Source organism: Budorcas taxicolor, chromosome 3 (assembly GCF_023091745.1).
Source record: "Budorcas taxicolor isolate Tak-1 chromosome 3, Takin1.1, whole genome shotgun sequence".
In the NCBI taxonomy this organism is placed as follows: Eukaryota; Metazoa; Chordata; class Mammalia; order Artiodactyla; family Bovidae; genus Budorcas; species Budorcas taxicolor.
Genome location: NC_068912.1, coordinates 112,592,488 through 112,607,562, shown reverse-complemented (window position 1 = coordinate 112,607,562; position 15,075 = coordinate 112,592,488). Strand labels below are relative to the sequence as shown.

Here is a 15,075-nt window from a genome sequence, read left to right as displayed (position 1 = left end):
AGTGGCTAAAACTTCACACTCCCAGTGTAGGGGGCCAAGGTTCAATCTCTAGTCGGGTAATTAGATCCTGCATGCTGCAACTAAGAATTTTCATGCTGCAACTGAAGACCCCATGTGACTCAACTGAGACACAGTGCAGCTAAATAAATACTTTAATTTTTTAAAAAGTCAAAAACAGGGAAGAGGTGTTTTTACATACTTTCCTGATTTCTGTACCTAGCAAGCAGTTATCAGCCATTCTAATGTGGCTTCCATCCTGACTGTTCACCCATTGCTTGCTCAGCCTACAAGTTGATAGCTGGAGTTTTTCAGTCCTCATCTTTTTTTTTTTCAGTCCTCATGTTAACTCAAGCGCTTCCTCAATGGCTCAGCCAGTAAAGAATCTGCCTGCAATGCAGCAGACACAGGAGTTGTGGTCAGGAAGACCCTCTGGAGGAGAAAATGGCAACCCACTCCAGTATTCTTGCCTGATAAATCCCATGGACAGAGAAGCCTGGCGGGCCACAGTCCAAAGGAACACAAAGAGTCAGACACGACTAAGCAACTGAGAGCACACACACACACACAACTTGACTTGGCTCTTCCCCATTTTCAATGTCATTGACCACTCCCTACCTCCTGAAATACTTTCTCCCTTCACCTTTATGCTCTTACTGCTCAAAATATGATCAATGGACCAGCAGTATCCTTCACCTTTATGCTCTTACTGCTCAAAATATCATCAATGGACCAGCAGTATCAGAATCACTTGGAAACTTGTTGAAACACAGAATCTTGAACAGGTTCTTCACAGTCCCAATCTGCTGAACTCTAGAATCTCTGTCATCCACATTGCCCCCCTTTCTTTCCTCTATCTCCTGAGTTTAATGCTCCAGATATGACTATGTATGAAAGTCCTCAAATATGCCGGTCTGTTTTAGCCTTTGCACATGTTGTTCCCTCTTGTTATGATGCCATGCCCAATACTTACTCCACTTTTTGCCAACAGGCAAAACTCCTGCTCATCTTTGAAAGCCAAAATCATGTGTTACTGACGTGGCTTGTCATGCCACATCTCTGAGACTATGCCATCTGTGCCTGTAATTTTATATATGTATAAAATATATATACACAAAATTATGTATATATTTAAGGTATAATTTATATACAGTAAAATTTAGCATTTTAAGTATGAAGTTTTATATATATACTTAAGGTATAATTTACATACAGTAAAATTTAACAGTTTTAGTATACTTTTGCAACAGTTTTGCAACTTTTAAAAATTTATATAGGTGTGTACAATTACTACTAAAATCAAGGTACATAATAGTCCTATCTCCCACAAAATTTCCCCAAATGACCCTTTGTACTCAGCCCTAACATCCACTCTCAGCCCTTAAAAATATTATTCTGTTTTCTGTCCTTATAATTTTGCCTTATGGTGTCATATGAATAAAGCCATAGAGCATATAGCCTTTTGAAACTGGCTGCTTTCACTTAGGGCTTCCAGGAGCCTTACTGGTAAAGAACCTGCCTGCCAGTGCAGAAGACACTGGAGCTATGGATCAGGAAGTAGCAACCCACTCACTCCAGTATTCTTGCCTGGAAAATTTCATGGACAGAAGAGCCTGAAATTCAGTCACAGTACTGCATGCTTCAGTACTTTCTTCTGTTTCATTGCTGAGTAGTATCTCATTGTATGTATGCACTATATCTGTCCATCCATTCCTCAGTTGGATATTTAGGTTGTTTCCATGTGGAGAGGTTATGAATAAAGTAGCTATATTCACATGCAGGTATTTGTGTGAACAAAGGGTTTTATTTCACTTGGGTAAATACCTAGGAATGAAATTGGTGGTTATATGGCAAATATTTGTTTAACTGTATCAGAAACTGCCAAATCATTTTTCAGAGTGCCTTAGACATATTTGTAACCCAGTATAAGCTTTCAGAGAGCAAGAAACAAAGTTAAGGCATGATAATGATGATGATGAGGAAAGCTAACAAAAGTCCCCTGCTTTTAACCATTATACATACTGCATTGTTCAACTTTGCATCCTCAGCAGCTGGCATTGTCCTGGCACACAGTAAGCACTCAAAAAATATCAATCCCTATAGAATCAAATAAATTCTTGATTACCTACTCCTCAGGAAAGGCACATTTCTCCTTTCATCCTCTCTGTCTCTCCACTGTTTCTTCCAACAGTAGTTTTAAAATGACAGCAGTAGACTCATGCCTGCCTTGCTGTTGTTCAGTCACCAGGTCGTGCCCAGCTCCTTGTGACCCCATGAACTGTAGCATGTGGTCTTCCCTGTCCTTCACTGTGTCCTGGAGTTTGCTCAAATTCATGTCCATGGAGTCAGTGATGCTATCTAACCATCTCAGCCTCTGCCGCCCCTTCTCCTTTTGCCCTCCATCTTTCCCAGCATCAGAGTCTTTTCCACTGAGTCGGCTCTTCACATCAGGTGGCCAAAGTATTGGAGCTTCACTTCAACACCAGTCCTTCCAATGAATATTCATGATTATGTCTGCCCTAGTCATTGTATAATAACAAAGTTTCAGGTTTATTATATCATTGATAGAAACAGAGAAGTTGAAAATAATAGATCATTGGTGGGGAAGGAGGAGTAAGGAGCTTAGCTCAAAATGAATTTAATTTGAAATGAACACAGCTTGATTAACTGTGATAGATTATATTTTTCTTAAGAAAATACGTCTGTTCAACATACTCTTCTAGAACCTACCCACTACCCTCTGCAGATATTGCTGTTTGTTGTCTGATTCTTTGGGACCCCATGGATTGTAGCCCGCCAAGCTCCTCTGTCCATGGAACTGTCCAAGCAAGAATACTGGAGTGGGTTGCTGTTTCCTTCGCCAGAGAATCTTCCCGACACAGAGATCGAACCCATGTCTCCTACAGTGCAGGCGGATTCTTTATCACTGAGCCACCGGGGAACTAGAGTTTAATTCTCCTCAATCCCTTATAACCAGTAAACCCTGGTGGAAGTGAAACAAGATGCCTTCCAATACTAAATCATACAGGTGATGGAGCTTGTTTGCTCACAGTCCCTTTTAAGGCAAGAGCTGATGTAAAATAATAATAATTTTTTAAAAGAGCTGACAAATGATAAGTCCAAATGTCCTGAGGCTGCCATTCTGGGAGGAAGTCCAGACAGTAAGGAGAGACCCAAGTATCTGTCCACATCTATAGCCCCAGCTAAAGTCCCAGTATCAACAACCAGACATTTGAGTGAAAAATGCCACCAGATGATGCCGGCCCCAGCTAAGTCGTACCCGGGCATCCAAGCCCAGGGCATCATAAAGCAGAGACAGGTATCCTCACTGTGCCTTGTCTGAATTCTGGTCCACTAGATCCATGAACATAATAAAATGGTTGTTTGAAGCCACCAAATTTTGGAATAATTTGTTACATAGCAATAGTGACTGGAGCATATCCTTATGGATTGAATTGTATCCGCCCCCCCAAAAGATATGTTGGCCTCCAAACCTCAGAATGTACCCCAGGAAGTGACTTTATTTGGAGATAGGGTCTTTGAGGTAATCAAGCTAAAACGAAATCATTAGAGTGGACCAAAATTCAGGATGACAAGTGTCCCTATAAAAAGAGGGAATCTGGGGACTTCCCTGGTAGCTCCGCGGTAAAGAGTCCGCCTGCCAATGCAGGAGACCCAGGTTCGAACCCTGGTCCAGGAAGATCCCACATGCCTCGGAGCAACTAAGCCCCCGCGCCGGAACTACCGAACCCACGTGCTGCAACTGCTGAAGCCCCTGTGCCTTGAGCCTGTGTCCCGCAATGAGAGAAACCCATCCGCCACAACTAGAGAGTAGTTCCCACTCGCTACAACTGGAGGAACACCCACGCAGCCACGGAAACCCAGCACAGCCAAACATAAATAAGTAACGTTAGGTTTGCTTGTTTTTTAAAAAAGAAGACATCTGGGGACATCCCTGGTGGTCTGGTGGTTAAGAATCCACCTTCCTGTGCAGGAGATGTGGGTTCAATCACGTGCCATTAGGCAACTAAGCCGGAGAGATGCAGCCACTGAGCCCGCGGAGTCTGGAGTCTGAGTTCTACAGCTAGACAGAAGCCAGAGGTCCCCAACAAAGATACCATGTGATGTAACTAAGACCTCGCGCAGCCAAATAAACAAATAATAAAGAAAATGAGCTAAAAAGAGGAAATCTGGACACAGAAATGTATAGACAGAGCACTCCACGTGAACATGAGGTAGGAATCAGGTGATACTTCTACACCCCAAGAGACACCAAAGGTTGCCAGCAAACCAGCAGAGGCTGCGAGAGAGGCGTGGAGCAAGCATTCTTCCTCAGCCCTCTGAAAGAACCAGTCAGCACCTTGATCTTGAATTTCTATCACCCAGCACTGTGAGACAATGAATTTCTGCTAAGCCACCCAGCTGGTGGTACCTTGTTACAGCAGCCCTAGCAAACTAACAGTGTTAGTTGCTCCGTCGTGTCCGACTCTTTGAGACCCCATGGACTGTAGCCCACCAGGCTTTGCAACCCCACAGACTGTAGCCCACCAGGCTCCTCTGTCCATGGGATTCTCCAGGCAAGACTATCAGAGTGGGATGGCATTATGGAATCATCTAAAATTTTAAAGAGACACTTTGAAATGAAGGAGATTTAAGAGGCAGTCAGAACTAAAAATCTGAGAGTCACCCATGGAGAGGAGATCTGTGAAAACTTGGGGAATTACCCATAACCAGCAACTGTAAAGAGGAAAAGCATGGAGTTAAGGCAGGCTCTTAGGAAGAAAAAGTGTAGCTGGTGGACAGAGAGACGTTACAGGGAGGACCAGGTTAGAAGCAGGAACCAGTCTCAGAAGAGAGGGAGGAAGAGATTGGCTGGTAGTGCCAAATCTGTAGCATTATCAAGGCATCTGGGCCTGGGGACTGGAGGTGTGTCTGTGGAGCAGAGAGTACAGAGGATTAGAAAAGAGTAGGTGATGAGGAAGGGAGGGTGCAGGCATTTGGAAGTAGATTAAAAAAAAAAGGAGGATGGATTCATTAGTGCAGAAGGCAGTGCCACTCAGATTGGTACCCTAACTTACAGCGTTAGGTACACAGCTGAAAAGCAAAGAGGAAACACAAGGAAGAGAGTGCGGGAAGAGAGCACAGCAAACAGCGAGGAAAGACTGCTCAGATGATAACTATGGAAACGGATCCATTTTTATGTTTGAAAACATTTTTATTCTAAAAGTACTTGCATATTTAAACTTTTTTTTTTTAATTTCCAACCTCCAGATGTACCAAGAAAATTAAATCGTAAAAGCGATCTTGGAATACGATAAACATATCCTTTCATGTAAACACCCCACAGTGTGTCCCCAAATGGTATTTGCTTCCTCCTGAGTCTTGCATATTGAGGATTTCATATTTTTGCTGTCCCGAAGAGTTCCCACATGCATGTTCAACTGCTCTTCTCACTTTCTTTGCAGTCAGAGAGTCCCTTTTCTTTTTTAGTAACTGTTGTTAGCAGTTGCAACAGTAAAGCAGTATGTGTTTACAGTTTAATACTTTTAAGAATTCAAGGACACATAACGGAAAAAATTAAAAACCCTCTCAAACCTAGATTCTTTCCCTAGGAAACTCAGGACCCTTAGGTTCTTTCCCCTCTCAAGTAACCCACTGATGACAGTTTCCTGTGTGGCTTTCTGGTTGCATAAGGAAACAAGCATGATGTGCTTCTTAACTCTCAGTACCACTGAGAGCTGAGGATACAAGCAGTTGCCCAAAATCTACTTGGCACTGACCTCATGCAGCTTAGCCGACGTGGGCAGAGACATGGCATTGTATCTCTCATGTAAAACAGAACAAACTACCTGAGTGGTACTGTGTTTACTGCTCTGCTCCCGGCCTTTCTCCAAGAATGTGTCCTGGAGTCCTCCACGTTCTTTTCAGTGTCTGCCTAGCAGCGATTATTTACATGGATGGAGGATGGCATGGCACTCCAGTATTCTTGCCTAGAGAAACCCATGGACAGAGGAGCCTGGCAGGCTACAGTCCGTGAGGTTGCAAAGAGGCGGACACGACTGAGCGACTAAGCACAGCACACATCAGAATACACTTAACTGACCCTCTGCTGACAGACACCCTGATTGTTTCCATTATATTTGCTATAACAAATAATGCAATAATAAATTTCCCTTCAAGTATACCCTTATTCATGTTTATATTTACCTATAGGATAAACTCCCAGGGGTAGAATCCCTGGGTCAATGCTCCTGAGTATCTCTGCAGCAAAATACAGGGCTGGATGAAGCACAAACTGGAATTAAGATTGCCGGGAGAGATATCAATAACCTCAGATATGCAGATGACACCACCCTTATGGAAGAAAGCAAAGAGAAACTAAAGAGCCTCTTGATTAAGGTGAAAGAGGAGAGTGAAAAAGCTGGCTTAAAACTCAACATTCAAAAAATGAAGATCATGGCATCCGGTCCCATCACTTCATGGCAAATAGATGGGGAAACAGTGGAAACAGCAACAGACTTTATTTTCTTGGGCTCCAAAATCACTGCAGATGGTGATTGCAGCTGTGAAATTAAAAGACACTTGCTCCTTGGAAGAAAAGCTATGACCAACCTAGACAGCATATTAAAAAGCAGGCATTACTCTGCCGACAAAGGTCCATCTAGTCAAAGCTATGGTTTTTCCAGTAATCATGCGTATATGCAAGGGTTGGACCATCAAGAAGGCTGAGCCCCGAAGAACTGATGCTTTTTAACAGTGGTTTTGGAGAAGACTCTTGAGAGTCCCTTGGACTGCAAGCAGACCAAACCAGTCAATCAATCCTAAAGGAAACCAATCCTGAATATTCAGCAGAAGGACTGATGCTGAAGCTGAAGTTTCAATAGTTGATCTACGTGATGCGAAGAGCAGATTCATTAGAAAAGACCCTGATGCTGGGAAAGATTGAAGGCAGGAGGAGCAGGGGGTGACAGTGGATGAGATGGTTGGATGGCATCACCGACTCAATGGACATGAGTTTGAGCAAGCTCCGGGAGATGATGAAGGACAGGGAAGCCTGGTGTGCCACAGTCTGTGGGGTCACAGAGAGTCAGACATGACTGAGCAACTGAACAACAATCTCTGCAGCAGACACCTGCCTTTCATTCACAACTGTTCTGCATCTGAAATACTTTTCCATGTTTGGGGAAAATAAGAATCTTGGTGGGAGACCTCCCCTTACAGAAGACAGGTGGTCCAGATACTATCCCTTCCCACCCCCAACACGTGGGCATGACTGGGCTCCCCCTCAGACTCTGAATCTGGACTAAGCACCTGCAGAAGCAGGGCATCCCAAAGATCTTATCACCCAGGGCAGTGGCACCAGGCCTGGCTTGTCTCCATGGAGCTCTTTTGGCTGTGGTCCCCAGACACCTGGCTTCCTGCCTATTTCCTAAGCCTAATCCCCCAACCCAGCTAGTGATTCTGTGAGCCCCTCGGTCTTTTCAGGAAATTCTCCTTCTGCTTAAATCAGTCTGCTTAGATTCTGTGACTTGCAATTAAGAATCCAGACTGATTCTGTAGTAGTAAGCCTCCACGATGGCTCTCGGCGCTTCCTACCAATTGGGCTGGACTGTGTAACCAGTAAGATACTGTGGGAATGACAGAGCATGATTTCCAAAGTGAGGTCTTAAAAGACATTGTGGGTGGCTTACACCTCTAATATCACTTGCTTTGAGAGAGACCAACTGCCATGCTGTGAGGACACTCTGACCATCCAGCGGAGATGTCCACTTGGCAAGAAAACAGGCCTCTGGCCAACAGCCAGCACCAACTTGTGAATCACACGAGTGAGTCACCTTAGGGATGGGTCTTCCAGCCCCAGTCGAGCCTTCAGATGGCTGCAGCCTCAAGTGACATTTTGACTGTTTATAAGAGACCCTGAGCTAGAAACCAGCTAAACCACTTCTGAATTCCTGACCCTCAGAAAGGGTATAGCATAATAAATGTTAATTATTGATTTAAGCCACTAAGTTATAGGATGATTTATTAAAGCAGAAATTAATGACTGACACACATACAACTCAATTAATTAATTTACTTGACTGCGTCAAATCTTAGCTGCAGCATCAGTTCTTTAATTGTAGCATGTGGGATCTAGTTCCCTGACTAGGGATCGAACCCAGGCCCCCTGCCATGGAAGTGTGGAGTCAGCCATTGGACCACCATGGAAGTCCTCACAATTCTAAATTTTAGCAGTCTATCAGATTGCCCTTCAAAAGGACCACAGCCATGTGTACACCCACCAATACCATGCGGCAGAGTGCCAAAAGGATTAGTTTTGGAAAGGAGAGGAAAGGAGCAGAGACTCCGGATAATGTCCCCTCCCCAGTGTCTTCCTAAGTGGGCGGAATTATAAGTTTGGTCCCCTACAGCCCCCCCATCAGTCAGGCTAGTGGGCAGGGATGTAGCCAGAATCTGGCCTGGTATACAAGCAGGGTAAGAAAGGAGAAATCTGAGCAGGGCCAAGGCCACACTTGTCAAGTCACACGATCCAGCCAGGGGGGCTCAGCAAGTGTCAGCTGCAGGGGTGTGGCAGGGGAGCGGGCAGATAGGCAGAAATCTCTCCAGGCTGTTTGGGAAAGGGGACTTAAGAAAATAGAGAAGCTGGGTAAGTGAGTAACTGCTTGGGGCCAAGGCAACAGCCAGGACTGAGCACTTCCAGGCAGGAGACAGAAGGGATGTGGATTCGATCCCTGGATTGGGAAGATCCCCTGGAGGAGGAGATGGCATCTCCCTCCAGGATTCTTGCCTGGAAAATCCAACGGACAGAGGAGCCTGGTGAGCTACAGTCCACGGGGTTGCAAAGAGTCGGATACGACTAAGTTTCTGAGCACATACAAACTAGCCTGGAGTCTCTTGCATGTGACCTTAAAGACCCAGAGCTCAGGAGGAGACAGAATTGTAGCAGGGGAAGGTAGAAGCTGGAGAGGGGACCCGTATGTCCTGAGCACTTAGTAAATGCCAGACCTAGAATCTTCCAGGTGGACAATTACGTTCCCATTTTACAGATGAGGAAACAGAGACTCAGCGAGGATACAGTTCCGGCCTAATTAGTATCTGATTGCAGCTCTTATGACATCACACAGTCTCCAGGGCAGAGGCAGAGCTGACTTGTTTGCTGGTGTTCCCTACCGCTCAAAGGAGAACCTTGGGGAGTAGACTTGTCGCCTTTCCGTGAGACAGATGTCCGCACAGTCTCTGCTGTCCTGACTTTCAGAGCTGTCCCCTCAGGCCAGGCTCCCATGTCAGGCATCCAGAAGGTCCCTGAGTCAGTGGTAGTGGCCCTGTCTCATCCATCTGCTCCAAAGAACCTGGTACATCCTTGTGAAACAAATATGCATGGGGTGGGTGGGCGGGGTGGCAGGAACATGCTCTCACATGCCAAGCAACATGTTAGGCTTGCAACAAAGGGTAAGGCAGAGTTTCTGCCCTTCAAAGAGTTCATAGTCCAAAGAGTTCAAAAGTCCAAAGAAGGAGGAAGGAGGAGGGGGATGGGATGAATTGGGAGGTTAGGAGATTGGGAGATTGGGATTGACATAGCTACACTATTGATACTATGTATAAAATAGATACATTAATGGGAACCTGCTGTATTGCTCAGGGAGCTCTACTCAGTGCTTTGTGGTCACCTAAATGGAAGGAAACAAAAAAAAAGAGGGGTTATACGTCCAGGTGTAGCTGATGCACTTTGCTGTCCAGTAGAAACTAGCAACATTGTAAAGCAACTATATTCAAAAAAAATTTTTTTAATCTTTAAAACAAGGAGGGAGAGAAATAAAGAAAAGAAAACTGCACGATGTCATAAGGATTACAGTGGAGAAAAACTTAGGGTGAAATGGGAACTCTTGAGACCGGGTACCTTGAAGCATCGAAACGCTTCTTGAGGATCATCTCTGAGCTGAGTGACAGTGAGAACTCGCTGGGGAAGGGAGGGCGTACCAGGCAGAGGGAACTGGAAAGGTCTGGATGAGTGGCCCTTCCTAGGGATCGCTAGGTCTTGCGTGTTCCAGGAGAGTACCATTTGGAGGGGAGGAGGGGCAAGCTAAGAGACAAGACTGGTGAGTAGAGGCCAGATCCTGAAGGCAGGGAGCCAAAAACGGAAGGAAAGCTGCCTAGAAACACTTTACAGTTTAGAAAGTTGATTCTAACTCAGGGCAAAATGAGGACAGGGAAACCAGTTATGAGGCCACTGTCGAGTCCCAGGAATAAATCAGTGAAGGCCATGACGATGTTGCTGAGGAGGGGAGCTGTGGACGGCAGGCGTGAAGGGAACACTGTTTACAGGACTTGAGGATGAAGAGGAGGCAGAGGAGACCTATCCCTGGTCTTTGTAGCCCCATAACCCGACAGTTGTCCTTGTTTCCCTCCTAAGTTCTTTTGTGTTTCATTTTCTATCATTTGCAAACAAGAGGTCTTAGCTCTCACATGGGCCTAGAAGTCCAAGGAAGGAAAAGGGCATTTGAAGTATTTACACTGTCATCTCCATTTCTTCCTTCCTTCTTTTCCCTTTGCTTTACTAATAGACTTTATTTTTTGGAGCAGTTTTAGGTTTGCAGATAACATTGGCAGAAAGTTGAGTTTCACATACCCGTCTCTTCCTTCCCACTCCCTTTCTGCCTCTTATTAACATCTTGCATTAGTGTGGTACATTTGTTACAACTGATGGGCTCCCATTGACACACTATTATTAAATAAAGTCCGTAGTAACCTTAGGTCCCACTCTTTGTTGTATATTCTACATGGGTTTTGACAAATGTATAATGACCATTGTAGCATCATGTGGGCTCTCCTGGTGGTTCGGTAGTAAAGAACCCGCCTGCCAAAGCAAGAGACACAGGTTCAATCCCTGGGTCATGAAGGTTCCCTGGAGAAGGAAATAGCAACCCACTCCAGCATTCTTGCCTGGAGAATCCCCATGGACAGAGAAACCTGGCGGGCTGCAGTCCATGGGATCGCAGAGTCGGACATGACTGAGCAACTAAGCACAGCACAGCAGCAGCATTCTTGCCTGAAAAATCCCAGGGACAGAGGAGCCTGACCATCCACATTTCATGGGGTTGCAAAAGAGTAGGACATGATTTAGCAACTAAGACAGTAGCAACATGCAGAGTAAGTTTCACTGCTCTAGAAATCCCCTACTCATCCCTCCTTGCCCACCCCAACCCGATAACCCTAATCTTTTCACTGTCTTCATAAGTTTGCCTTTTCTAGAATTTCACATAACTGGAACCACGTACAATGTAATCTTTGCATATTGGCTTCCTTTACTCAGCTCTATGCACTTATGTTTCCTCCATGTCACTTTGTAATTTGATAACTCATTTCTTTTTTCACACTGAATAATATTTTTCACCGCTTAATTAATACTCCATTGTATGGCTCGACCAGTGTAAAGATTCACCTATTGAAGCACACTTTGGTTGCTTCTAAGTTTTGAACTACGAATAAAGCTGCTATAAACATTCATGCGCAGGCTTTTGCATGGACAAAAGATCTCAGCTCAATTGGATAAATACCAAGAAGCATGATTGCTGGATTATATGGCAAGAGTCTTCCCATTCCTCTCAGTTCCTTTTTCCATTTTCTTTTCCATGTCCACTTCCTCCAGCAGGGAGGTGGTAGGGTGACCTTCCAGGGAAAAATGATGCCATAGAAGTGTAGGTCTTGGATTTGTGTAGAAACAGAAATTGTCCTCCCTGGGGAGTGTTCTTTAAGGCCAGGGGTCCTTACCATATTAAGGTCCACTATATACTGTGGAATTATACATGGGAACAAGGGGTCACTGGCCCTCATCAGAGTTTCAGGGGGTCTAGAAAGCAAGGAAATGGCAACCCACTCCGTATTCTTGCCTGGAGAATCCCAGGGATGGGGGAGCCTGGTGGGCTGCCGTCTATGGGGTCGCACAGAGTCGGACACGACTGAAGTGACTTAGCAGTAGCAGGAAGCAAGAGAAATTAAGCTACAGAGTTCATCTGCAGCTGAAAGAATCCTCAGTGATAGGAAAGGGAAGAGCAGCGGACAGACAATCTTCCTATTCAGAATGCCCTGGAGGGAAAACCAAACTTCTAGCCTTCACTTTTAAAAATAATTTTATTTATTGATTTTTAATTTATTGATTTTTGGTTGTGCTGGATCTTCGTTGCTGCACAGGCTTTCCTCTCGTGGCACTGAGCGGGGAGCTCCTCTCTCGCTGGGGTGCACGGGATCCTCGCTGCAGTGGTTTCTCTTGTTGAAGTGTACAGACTCTCAGGCTGTGGCTCCTGGGCTCTAGAGCACACGCTCAACTGTTGTGGCGCATGAGCTTAGATGCTCCAGGGAGCTTAGCTCCCTCCTGGATCAGGGATCGAACCCATGTCTCCTGCATTTGGCAGGCGGATTCTTTCCTTCTGAACCACCAGCAAAGTCCCACAGGGACCACTTCTAACTCTACTTCAGGGACTCGGTGTCAAACAGGAGCCTGGGCTGGAAGCGGCCCACACAGAAAACATCCTCCTCTCTCCTCCAATTCAAAGAAGACAAGAAGCACGCTGATGTGATGGCTAAGCCCACTTGCACCGTTTATTTAAAAAGAATAGCTGTAAGGTAAAAATGCAGATGTTCTCTTCATTGTAAAAGACAGCAGTTAAAAAAGGGAAGAAATAAATATGACGTTAGAAATTATTTTATCATGTACAACAAACCCCTGGTATCTGGGAGCAATCCCAAGAACTCATAACACGTACAAATTTGTGCTGAAGAACAGCTTCACTTTGAACACCTTAGAGCAGATGTTGGAAACTGGCTAGATGGTGAAAATGGTCATAGCGTTTCAGATTCTGAAAGACTCTGGATTTGTTACTCAGTGATGGCAAGGGTCTACTGTAATATAATTCGCAACGAGTCAGAGTTAATAAGAATTGTTCTACTCATTACTATTGTTTGTAATCATTCTCTCATTCTTACGGTTAAGTAGCACAGTATTTAGGAGAAGGGGGAAACGGCTGAGAAGTGCAAAGGGGAAGGAAAAGGGAGGGACCTAAGTGGAATGCTAAGGATAAGAGAAAGGTGATGGGGAAGACCAGAATCTCCCATCTCTTCACTCTTTTCTGTCACCTCAGCAGCATGCTGTGGCCCACTGTGGAGAGGGACCAGGCTGTGGTCCAGCCTGGCCTGCCTTAAACCTCACCATCACCAAAGGACAGAAGATGCAGGAGCATCTGGCAGGATCAGGCGAAGAATGAGAACAAGGAGGCTGGATGAGAAAGAAAGGAGAGACACAGAAAAGGATGACCCAAGGAAATGGATGCTGGCCTCCTGCGGCTCTCTCCTCTGAGGACCACCAAGGAGAGAAGTATCTGCACGAATTAACACAGCAGACCACTCTTTGATGTGGAGGGGAAAAGAGACAGGAACAAGCAGAGGTCGCCAAGTCGAGGCACGTTCTGGCTACAGGGAAGGGTGCAGGAGAGAGACTCGAGGAGGGCAGTGGGACCTTCTGGGAGGGGTTCCCAAATGGGGAGAGCTGCCCCTGCCACCCCACAAGGCCAAGGAGTGTGCACTGGGTGATGGGTGTGGAGGCTGGCTGGGGCAAAGGGTCAGCAGGGGTGAGGGTGTCTGGCCAGCTCTCCCCGGAGCATCTGTGAGGCACAGCTGTGGTCAGAGGTCAGGGTCAGCCCCACTAAACACTGAAAGCGGCCTTGAGTTCCCGGAAGGCTGCTTGGCGGACCTTCCTCTTCTCTTCCTCCCGCTTCCGCTCATCTTGCTCTGCTTTTAGCTCCGCTTCAAACTTACTGGCACAGGACAAGGCTTGGACCTGCAGAGAAACAGTGAGGGCGGATCAACAGAGTGAGAGACAAAAGAGACGTCTGGAGAAGGAGCAGCCCACCAAACAGAACTCGGTGGTCTCCAGCCACATGCCCTGGGACCCCGGCCACGCTCCCTGCCCTTGGTCTTCCGATGTTTGCTTTCTAACAGCGAGGATATCACCATTTTACTTGCTTCTGTGTTACAGATGCTCCTTCCAGTCTGCTGGGGTTGCCTATTCCACCTGAGCTTCTTGTTTCTTTTTTTTAGCTTCTTTTTCAGGATACTTTTTTTAAAATTAATATTTATTTGTTTGGCTGTACTGGGTCTTTAGTTGCAGCATGTGGGATCTAATTTCCTGACCTGGGTTCAAACCTGGGCCTCCTGCCTTGGGAGCATGGAGTCTTAGCCAATGGACCACCAAGGAAGTCCCGGGATACTGTTCATATCCATGCCCACTTCTACTTACTTTCCACCTTTAATTTCACCATGGTATTCTTTAGTTCTAGGGAAAGTCACGAAGAAAATGAGCTCCCTGTGGGCATTTTGACTGGGACTGCATCAATCTGCCTGAGGCAAAGGGATATTTTTAGGTGGTGTTGTTTGGTCACTAAGTTGTGTCCGACTCTTTGTAACTCCATGGACTGTATGTAGCCCACCAGGTTCCTTTGTCCATGGGATTTCCAGCCAAGAACACTGGAATGGGTTGCCATTTCCTTCTCCAGAAGATCTTCCTGACCCAGGGATCAAACACCTATCTCCTGCATTGGTAGGCAGATTCTTTACCCTTGAGCCACCAGGGAAACCCTATCTTTAGGTGTACGCTATTTTTAATAAAAACAGCTAGATCGCCCTCCAAAGAGCTGCTCCAATTTGTACCCCACAATCATGAAATGCAAGGCTCATTTTCCCATAACCTTACCAACACTTATCATTAACCTTTTTCCTGTTTGCTAATCTGATGTGGAAGAAAAATTGGCACCTTCTTTTATTTCTTCTTTGATAACTGGAGAAGGAAATGGCAACCCACTCCAGTACTGTTGCCTGGAAAATTCCATGGATGGAGGAGCCTCATAGGCTATAGTCCATGGGGTCGCAAAGAGTCAGACACGACTGAGTGACTTCACTTACTTTCTTTCTTTTCTTGATAAACTATCCATTTATATTCTTTGCCTATTTTTTCTATTCAGCTAGTGTTTATTTTTCCTTTAATTTGCACTAATTCTTTACATAATTTAGGTATATATTTTTCAGCTA

The 15,075-nt window shown here is 45.4% G+C and overlaps 1 protein-coding gene across 1 annotated transcript in view; it reads right to left on the bottom strand.

Moving 5' to 3' along the window:
• Positions 1-12,579: 12,579 nt before the first annotated feature.
• The window catches only part of EFHD1 (EF-hand domain family member D1), a 44,155-nt gene continuing 41,659 nt past the window's right edge, over positions 12,580-15,075 (bottom strand). Inside the window, exon 4 of the mRNA XM_052637494.1 lies at positions 12,580-13,828. Within this exon, the coding sequence (XP_052493454.1) occupies positions 13,694-13,828 (135 nt within the window). The 3' untranslated portion in view covers positions 12,580-13,693. The remainder of the gene's footprint in view (positions 13,829-15,075) is intronic.